General features: G+C 43.1%; 1 protein-coding gene across 2 annotated transcripts; it reads right to left on the bottom strand.

Moving 5' to 3' along the window:
- Positions 1-1,743: 1,743 nt before the first annotated feature.
- On the bottom strand, positions 1,744-10,364 carry six3b (SIX homeobox 3b). Of its 2 annotated transcripts, XM_058062397.1 has the most exons (3): positions 4,412-10,364; positions 3,419-4,323; positions 1,744-2,539 (listed from the first exon to the last, which is right to left on the bottom strand). In XM_058062397.1, the coding sequence occupies exons 2-3, from the start codon at positions 4,102-4,104 to the stop codon at positions 2,398-2,400; spliced, it is 828 nt and encodes a 275-aa protein (XP_057918380.1). In that variant the 5' UTR covers positions 4,105-4,323; positions 4,412-10,364; the 3' UTR covers positions 1,744-2,397. The 2 variants fall into 2 exon arrangements, with proteins under 2 accessions (XP_057918380.1, XP_057918379.1); XM_058062396.1 differs by having other exon boundaries at positions 3,419-10,364.
- Between the last annotated feature and the right edge of the window lie 204 nt (positions 10,365-10,568).

Genomic DNA, 10,568 nt, shown 5'->3' with positions numbered 1-10,568 from the left:
CGCGGTTGGCGATACTGAAAATATTGGTATCGATACGATATCAAGAAAATGCAGGCACATTATTGCCAATTCTGATACTTGACTTGAAAATATTCACGATCATTGAATGATTTTGGGTTTAATTTGTTGTTCATAAATCAAACACCACAAATATGTCAGGCAAAGAAATTATCGATCATAATTTTACTTATTTAGCAATTTATCAATATTTAATCCACCAATATAAGCTAATGATTCAATTGTAGTATTGTTTTAATAAACAAAAATAGAGCTAAAACACCCCTACAACTATTCAACAATTGCCTGACCTATTTTGCAGTATAGTTTGTGCACGAAGTGTGCTTTTGTAATTATGTATACGTATTTGTTTTTCTAAATGAATACAAATGACAGATAAGCACTCACAAACAGGGCTGCTGTTGTCAACATGGACAACTGCTGCCCTCTGCTGGCCATTTTATCGTATCACCCATAGATGACGTCACTGGGATTTATTTGGAATGGTTTGGGGTTTACATTGCGTAGCACAGCGTGGTGGTGTGTTCACCAACATCTCGCAAATTTGATTGTCACGGATTGTTGCTGTAAAAGACGGCAACCAAAAATCGAAAGACACGTTAGAATGCCATACTGTATTGATGTACTGTACTGATGAGTATGAATGAAAGCAAAAAAAAAACACATCTGCGTCCAAATGTCACGTCATTGTGGGGGAGGCTTACCGTATTTCACCACGAGGTGCCGATATTCTTCCTTCAAATTATGGCTTCTTGACCATGAAGCGTCTCTTCATCAGAAGGCTTATCCCACATGTAAGCATATTTATTCACTGTGAAACACATTCATAGGAATCATATTTAAATAGCGATTTAAACAAACATACACACGAGTGTTATTTTGTAGCGAAAAGAGGACAAAGGCGTCGATTCTAACCAAACGAGAGTGGTCACGTGAGATCACTTTGTGTAGTGTTTATCAAATAGTGTGGCCGACCCCGGGAGGTGGTGACGTACACTTTTAGAGAGCCGGTTCTTTGGCCCGGCTCACAAAAAAAAAGATCTCGACTCTTTCGGCTCCCGAGTGGCTCCTCGGATTTTGTCTTGACTTATTACTGTGTGAAATTAATTTATAATGTGAAATACACATGATATCAAATGTTTACTATTTCAATCATTGGGAAGTGGTTAGCGTGCAGGCCTCACAGCTAGGAGACTGGAGTGGAGTGGACTGTGTGGAGTTTGCATGTTCTCCCCATGCATGTGTGGCTTTTCTCCGGGTACCCCGGTTTCCTCCCCCATTCGAAAAAAAAGGTTAATTGGCCACTCCAAATTGTCCATAGGTATGAATGTGAGTGTGAATGGTTGTTTGTCTATATGTGCCCTGGGATTGGCTGGCCACCAGTCCAGGGTGGACCCCGCCTCTTGCCCAAAGACAACTGGGATAGGCTCCAGCACCTATGCAACCCTTGAATGAGTGAATTCAACTTTTTTCCTCCTTATAGAATAGGACTATTTTCTCTTAATATTTTGACTTTATTCTCAAATAAATGACATAATTTTCCGCTATCTTCTTGTAAATGTTTTTTGCCATATTATTACATTATCCTTATAATATTGTAACTGTTTCAGCAATCAAATTTTCAAATAATTGAAACTTTATTACATTTACGTTTGTTTTTCTTTACGATTTCAATTTTATGCGACTAAAATGACATACATTTTCTACATAATACATTGCTTCTTTTGGCTTTTTCCTGAGTCACAACAGCAAGTTCCGCATACTGATTTTTGGCTTATTTTTGTAAAAATATGACTATTTCTCATAAGATGACAACTTTTTTTCTTTTAATATTTTGACTTTATTCAATTTTTTTAGATGTTTTTTTTCATCCATTTTTGCTTTTTTTTAGTAGTCAAAATAATGTCACTGGTCATATGTCAAATACTATTATAATACTATACTATTATTTATATAAAATACCCAAACATTTCCTTCAGCGATACAAGAAGACAGCATTTGGATGTGAACTTCAGATAAAAGCAGCCAACTCTTAAAAGGAGTGAAAAGAAAGAAAGAAATCAGACAGGCAGGAAGGTTTTAGTGCGTATTGATTGTCGGTGATGGAAGTGTGGCTACTCATAGGGAGCGTGCTCATACAACAGACATGACATAGTTGTGCTGCATAGCTCAAAGGGGTACTTTTCAGTCCTTAATGGAGGGTCCACAGCTTGATGTGTCCACAAATCCAAAAAGTCATCATCAAAAGCTAAGAAACGTGTACGATGTGGGAATATCTGACATTATTGCCAGGAATATTTCTTGCAGGCATGCTCCCATCTGCACGTTGGACCACAAAAGGGTCTTCAAGGTCCTTAAAAAAAAAAAAAAAAGAAAGTCTCACACCTCCAAGTCAGAGTCACTGTCTGTTACTGAGAGAAGCGTTTCGCCGTCCGCTCGGGTCACGTTCAAGTCTGGACTGCAGCCGCCCCCGCTCAGTGGATGATGAGTGCCATTGGAACACAGGCGGTGGTGCTGCAACCTGGAAATGACATTTTTAGTCACTATAGGGTGACCTTTGACCTCATTGTCCATACTCAAATGGAAGGTTTGTCAAAACCAACAGCATGTTCATTCCAAAATAACAAAGTTAGCATGTGGGGAGATCAGGAAGACCCGGGTTCGTTTGTCTATATGTGCCCAGTGATTGGCTGGGGAGAGGCGGGGTACACAAAGCCAGCTGGGATAGGCTCCAGCATACCCCCTGCGACCCTTTATAGTGAGGATAAGCGGCATAGAAGATGGAAGCAATAATCTATAATAATAATAGCATTTTTATTCATTACAATTATATTGTATCCTTTGTTTTCAACACTGAAAATTGAAAAGTTGGGGGGGGGGCAATTTTATTTTCATTAACCCCCCCCCCAAAATTATAAAATATTATAAAATATTAGTTTTATTGATTAGAATGACAAGTCAGGCCTGCAACCTAGAAAATTGACAAAAAACTGTAAAACTCCCCAAATATTTTTAGATGTATATATTATATTATGTATTATATGTTTACAGTCGAAAAAGCCATAATTATAGAAACGTTTTTATTTGTTAAAATGATAAATTAGGCCTGATTTTGTGTTGTTTTTTTTTTCATTCCAGAAAACGAAAGAAAGGGTTGCTACACGCTAGATATTAGAATGGTATAGATATATTATATTAGAATATCATATATAGATGGTTGGGCGCTTTTACGCATGAATGCTCCTTTTCGAGTAAATCACCGCCGCCCAACAGGATGACCAGAGGCGCCAAGGGTCCTTTTGCAGAGCGAACTGGGGTAAATATGATTTTCCTGTAATAATATTCACTCTTTATCCGACACACGACACTTTGGATGACTCCTCAATGAAAAGTACCTCACCTGTTTTTGGCTGCTGCAGCTCGGTCCCTCTGTCTCCGGTTCTTGAACCAGTTACCTACTTGCGTGGGTGTCAGCCCGGTGGCGTGGGCCAGCTCCCGCTTCTTGCCGGGATTCGGATAGGGGTCCTGCAGGTACCACTCTCTGAGCAAGCCGCGCGTACGCTCTTTGAAGCAGTGCGTCTTCTGCTCCCCGTCCCAGATGGTCCTGGGCAGGGGGAACTTCTTCCTGACGCGGTACTTGTCCACGGGACCCAGGGGCCGCCCTCGAAGCTTCTCCGCCTCCCGGTAGTGCGCTTCGAGCCACATGGCCTGCAGCTTGCCGTGCGAGGCTCTGGTGAAGCGGTGCGTCTCCAGGATGCGGTAGAGCTCCCGGAAGCTGCCGCTGTGGTAGGCCACCACAGCTCGGGCCCGCTGCACGGATTCGTTCTCCGAGATGGAGTCCCGGCCGTCCGCTGTCATCGGGAGGGACCAGAGGAAGCGGGCTAGACGCTCGATGTCACCGGTCTCCTCCAGGGTCTCGCACACGCCGGCGATCTGCGCGGCGGAGAAGTACAAGCCGGGCAGGGACAGGGGCGCGCAGGAGGCGGAGGCGTCATCCGGGGAGCGTCCAGGTGAGCCATGGTCCGCCAGGCGAGGCAGGAGGAGGCGAGACGCGGAGAAAAAGTCGAGAGGAGACCTGAACACCATGAGGAGCCGCACGGAGAGCCAGCAGGGAACCGTATGGACGAGGTCTGCTTCAGTCCGGACTCTTGAGCTCACCCTGGAGTCAGGGAGGGACCCCAGCCCTTGGTCCTGATTGGTTCGGACAGGGGCTGGTGACGGTTGTCATGGAGATGCTGTCCATCAAACACAGGGAGGGATGGGCATCTCACAGCGGGGCTGCTTTGGACCGGGGCCACTTTCCAACTGAAGTCAAAAAGTGGAGCATTCAGGCTGTGACAACACAAATGTAAAGAGTACAACGTATCGGAATACTTCCTATTTGGACATTTACCTTGAGACATGATTGGAGCCCTCTGACATGAAATAACACCCCTATAGTCACATTTACACTCCCGTTTACCTTCCCGTTAAGATCATGGATTTCTAACCTGATTTTTAGCTTTCAGAGAAAAAGACTCAAGATGGGTGATCGTCAAAGACAATTCAGTTTTGCGCCTCGGTCTGTGGTTGGGTGGCGTTAGCAGACTGAAAGACCGAGGCCGAGATTGACCGACACTCGTCGGCTGTTTGTTCATGACCGACAGTTGAGTCGGAACAAACGTGAACATGAGTGAACGGACTGACTCGACACGGCTGACCGGGTCTATGCACAGGCGGAGATCACAGGCAAACCACAAATTGACCGAAATGAACGGATCTTTTTACTGAATAAACCGGAATGATCCGGTTCAGTGAAATGAAGGGTTTTGCCCACCCCTCGTGTGAAATGTGTCAACTGCAGATTTCTAGCTGGGTGCAAAATAGTTATTAGTGTTGTGGAAATGATTGCATAGCTTCAACTTTAGCGTGAAAGAATATTGCATTTTTATGTGGAAATGAGTTGTAAGGGCAGTGAAACTGGAGGGTTTGGTCGCTCTAGGCAAGAAGCATAGAACATGACAGATTGCCAGTAAACAAATAGTCTACAGTAGATTGATAGCTGTAGACTATTTGTTGACTTTCACTATGGGTTAGGGTTAGTACAGACCTGTCGTATCGATGGTACTCCAGTTCAGTCTGTACACTACACAGAAATAAATCCATATCATCAGTTTCTTAATAGTATTTCAAATCGGGGAAACATTTCTGCCCCCGGGGGGGTCATGACGGAAAAAAAAATGCAAACCACCGATCTAATCACATTTCCGTGTTCCCTAATATTGGTAAAACTGCCTGCTAAGCCGCACCGCTTACTGTTCTGTGGCAAGATGAAAGTGTGGCATTAGTCTAATAGCAGAGCATTATTCAATCAACATTAACACATGTTGCTGGGTGGGGGCCATATGCTTTGGAGTGTGCCACTTTTTTATGCATGGGGGGGCAGGGAGGACACAATTGAATAAATGAAGATTATCACACTTATCGCCCGTCTCTTCATCCTTTGCTGCTGTCCACATGTAGACTCAATGATTGGGTTAGTGTACATGATGTTAGGCATGTAAACATAAAATAGCTCAAAACGAGATAGTAGGAGCAAAACTTGATGTTGAAGTACTGCTTATTTTGAGGCGGGACTGACATCAACATTATTCTTGTAAAATTTTCTTTGAAATTTCCATGGCGTGTTCAAGTGTCACGTCAAGTTTTTTCTTCAAATGCGGTCCTAAATGACAACTTTTCAACATGCTACATCCACAATATATTTTCAATGGCATGTGTTAGCAGACCACCACATAGCAGACCACCACATAGCAGACCACCACATAGCAGACCTGTGTGATGGGAGATGTGATGAGGGCGCCACTAAACGCACACAGGGATCTCTACAGGCTGCAATAGTACACGCTACAGGTTATCGGCGTTTAAAGGCATTTATCAGCATATACTTCAAATAAATATACTTTCTGTGTAACCCACACTGCATATCGCAGTGTTGTGTTGGCTTTATTTGTGAAATGCATCACAGTAAAAGAACCCAACATTATTTTGAGGGAAGAGCTACTGCCCATATCGGTATTGGAAGTGCTGGACAATATCGGTAAGATGCCGCTTAGGGTTGCGGGGGTATGCTGGAGCCTATCCCAGCTGTCTTCGGGTGAGAGGCGGGGTACACCAGGGCACATATAGACAAACAACCATTCCCACCCACATTCACACCTATGGACAATTTGAGGTAGCCAATGAAGCTATTTGCTTACTGATGTTGACCAACGCCCCAATGGAAGCGACAGTCACGGCCAGAGCTCCTCCAAGTTGAAAAGACATTCCTCAGATTGTGAGCAGGAAGTACTCACTCTCAAAGTGTGTGTGTGTGTGTGTGTGTGTGTGTGTGTGTGTGTGTGTGTGTGTGTGTGTGTGTGTGTGCGTTGTGTCATTAAGAGAGGCTGAGATGGCGACAATTAAGTCAATTCTGCTACATCTCCTTTCACAGGTGGGACAATAAGTGTGAGGGGGGTGGGGGGGTTGGATGGGTGAAGATGTTGGTGAGGACACACAAAACCCAGCGTGCGATTATCCTGACGACACAAAGAGCCCAGCACATAATTAACCCCTCCGCTGACCTCTGACAATTTAACACTGATCTTTTAAGGCCCCAAACTTTAACCCCCCTCGCCCTCCAGAGCTCCTCCTACTCGTCTTCGTTAAGCCGCTAATTACTTCCTGGCTCTTTGTTGTACTTTTGTGCTCCTCGCTGTGCAGGAGAAGTTTGTGGCACAATGGCCAAAGAGGAGGACATCTTTTCTCCACATTGTTTGGACTCCTGTGTGTGTCTTCATTATACTGACCAAGCATTTGGTTAGCTTAGCATCTAACCCGGAAGTACTGTTTGTTGTACTGTTTCTTACATTAAGTGTTAAAGAGTTTGGTTGTTGACCAGAAAGGATGCTCATGGATGCAGTTTTCAAATATTTTGGCCCTTTCCTGAGAACACAAGATCAGGAGAGCTTGTTGACACCCTCAAGTTGAACTCGGGATCGGAGAGAGGTACACATTTCTTAATATAAACGAGTTACAAGTGCTGACAGCCGAAAGCAAGCCAAGCTAACTGGCTAACTGCTGAAGCTCTAAGCGGCTGTCTAGCAACAATACTGGCCTTTGAAATGAGGCTCCATGATCAGAAATGGGGCAAAATATGCTGTTGAATGAGAAGGATTTGATATTCTATGGCGCCTTGAAGGCTGTAATGAAATAAGCCTGTAGAAACAAACTGTAGCACTAAGAAGGCAAGAACTAGAGGCCTGCAAACACAGACCGGAAATGCACAATCACAGAATGACAGCTTCAAGAGGAACCTCTCTGAGATCCATGATGCAGTCAAACAACTAAGGGAGGAAAATACAGCACAGTGTATTAATATCAAGGTACTACAGGATGATATCAAGGTAATGTACGATGATATCAAGGTACTACAGGATGATATCAAGGTAATGTACGATGATATCAAGGTACTAGAGGATGATATCAAGGTAATACACAATGAAATCAAGGTAATACACATGATATCAACAGAATACAGGATGATAACACTGACTTGCACTCCACTCTCAATAATTATCCCTCTGAGGTCCTGACCATAAAGTCCTTTTTTTTTGGAAGTGGTAAGTTTGTGGCTTCTGCACTCCGTTTGAAACCCTTCGGTTTACAAGAAATACATTTCAGGCTAACTGGTCAGCTCGCTAGTTGAACATTGAAATTCATTTTTCACGACCAGAGTCTGAAAACAATTAACCGCTATAAATGAATTTTTGGCTGCAAACAGGCCAAACACAGATGTGCATAAAGACCAACACCTTCCTGCTAAATGAACAAACAAGATAATCGGATAATTCCACGAGTAAGTCTCGCGTCTAAGCTGACATCAACGCAGCTGGGCCAGATGTGGGGCCACGATGTTGCGAGCCATGGTGTGTTATTTTGTTGTCATGCCAGCACATGTCATGTTTGACATTTTAATTAATAGCACGGCTGAGATAAACAGTTCAACAAAACAAAAACACGCATCTGGCGTGTGGACGCAAGCAAGGTAGAATTACTACAATTGGACTATAAATACCGATTAGCATTAATTGTAGTGTGCTGTATTGTAGTGCCTGTATTATTTGTAACAATAACAAGGGTCGCGGATATGCTGGAGCCTATTCCAGACTTTGGGTGAGAGGCGGGGTCCACCCTGGACTGGTGGCCAGCCAATCCCAGGGCACATATAGACAAACAAGCATTCCCACCCACATTCATACCTATGGACAATTTGGGGTTGATCTTTTTGTATTACTGTATTAATTTTTTAAAACAAAATCAAATCACAAACTAGCTGAGACAGACTCAAGTCCCTCTGCTGGTTGCCACGAGTAGCGCACTCCTCCTGTATCCCTGCATACAATTTTATGGCGTTTGAAAGAAGCCTTTTGGTAGTTTTAATCAAAATAAAAACAGACATGCGTGAAAGGAGGCGGATGAAGCAGATGCGAGACAGCAGGCGGTGGAAAGTAAATTAAAAAGGAGGCAAAGGTGGGGCGACATTAGTGAGTGAAAAGAGCAGGGGAGGGGGTGTTTGGGCCGGTGGCGTTAGGGCAAGTGTTGTCTGGTGTGGTTGGGGGGGTAAGCCGCCCTAATCCGCTGCATGTTAACCTATCTGAGCAGCAAGAGCTAGATTATCCCAGTAACAATGGCCCGCCGCTCATCTGCTAAATTACTCCACTCAAAATCATATGCTTCACGCAGGGATAAGCATGTACATTTTAGGGTGGGAGGGGGGGCAGCGAGGAGGTTATCAGGACATTTAATAACAGTGTATTGAAATTGGACTTTATCTCATCTAATTTTGGATCATTTCCAAAAGATTATTATGATTTTTTTTAAAGAGCAAGGATAGAGACTGCAAATGGCAGAGACAACTCAACAACGCCGGAAGGTGTTTTGCAATTAGAAACATCTGGGGGGGGGTTAAAGGGCCATTTACAGCCATGCCGGTGGCTCTTTCAGGATGGGGGCTCGGCCTGACTGTATACATACATGCATATAAATGTAGCGAATTGCACATTAAGAGTTACAAAGTGACGTACCCCCTCCTTCGGCACACTTAAAAAAACATGGGGGGGGGGGGGGAGGAGCAGGGTCTGATCAGCTCTGAAATTGAATGAAAGACTTTACTGGGATGAAATGCATCATGGGAAACTAGTTATTTTAAACACGTATTGGTACATGTATATTTCTTACCTACCTTTTGAGTGTTAGGTTGCTGCGTGATGATTTTAGCGACACAGTGTCTCAGACTGTTAAAGTAATAATGGGTTGACAAGTTTGTCTTGTTTTTTTTGTAGCTCATGAGCTCACAATAGGCCGTTTTATAATGTGGACATGTGCGGCTGGGATAGGCTCCAGCATACCCCCATGACCTTAAACAACGTCATGCTGTCTCCTTTTAGCATTTTGCTCTGTTGTGTTTGCGCCGTGAGGTGTTCAGGCGTACTCGTAATTGTGAGCGTTAAAAATGTAACGTTATTAATGAAATACACTAGTTAGCACCATTAACGCAGCCCTAGTGAATTGTGAGGTTCTTATCTCGGCAAACTGTTTGGTTTTCTTACCACAAACAAAATGCCAAAGATTTAAAAGAGGACCCCCCCACCCCAGTAGGGGTGCACATGTGCTACTTTTAACAGGTCAGCGCGTTTAAGAGTATTCATCACCGAGTGGTTGCACACGTGCCCCCCCCAAACAATCATCTAAATTGAATTTACCCCCCACCAACTGAAATGATCCTCCTCTACTGTGTTGTTATTATTATTCATATATTTAGATTGCTCATTCACATTTTAACACAAATCCCTTGATCCCCCTCTCCAGATTGAGAACACCTTAAGGACGCAATGTGATTATGATTCAATGATGATGTCACAGATTAGACCGGGCTCATTTTAGGTTTGCGTTGGTAGTACTGTATATAGTTATTTAGCTAGCAGCTAGAACGGCATGGAGTTGCTTGTTTAGACCCCTCCCTGCTTTATGGCAGGACCGTACCACTTATGATTCAGGGGCAGGAGGGTTTGGTTACAAACAGCAAAAAGAGAAAACATATGACTTGAACAGAAGTCAAAGACTTGTTAAAGGGGACCTGAGACTTCTTTGTATTAGCATTTTTCTTAAAGGAAATCTCTGTACTTGGACGCATTCATCTTTCCTTCAATTGCAACCAGACAGATTCAAATATTTTTCTCCTGCTGGGAATCACAAACTCCAACCACTTCTGCCTGAGCTTGCCTCATAGAAAGATTCCCTGGGAGCCATAGCTAACAAGTGTAAACAGAGCGAAGCAGCGCTGTGTGTCAAAAAATAATAAATGATGGCCGAGTCTGGCCCATTATTAAATTAGTATATATATATATATATATATATATATATATATATATATATATATATATATATATACACACACACACACACATATATATATATATATATATATATATACACACATATATATATATATATATATAGAACAAGTTATA

The sequence above is a fragment of the Doryrhamphus excisus genome, chromosome 22 (assembly GCF_030265055.1).
Source record: "Doryrhamphus excisus isolate RoL2022-K1 chromosome 22, RoL_Dexc_1.0, whole genome shotgun sequence".
In the NCBI taxonomy this organism is placed as follows: Eukaryota; Metazoa; Chordata; class Actinopteri; order Syngnathiformes; family Syngnathidae; genus Doryrhamphus; species Doryrhamphus excisus.
Note: the sequence above shows the minus strand (reverse complement) of the source record. Positions and strands in the feature narration are given on the sequence as shown.

Coding starts and splice junctions, on each gene's coding strand:
- six3b (XM_058062396.1), bottom strand. CDS start 4,104: ATGGTGTTCAGGTCTCCTCTCGACTTTTTCTCCGCGTCTCGCCTCCTC. Junction 2,540..3,418: donor GCTGCAGCAGCCAAAAACAG/GTGAGGTACTTT, acceptor TGTCATTTCCAG/GTTGCAGCACCACCGCCTGT.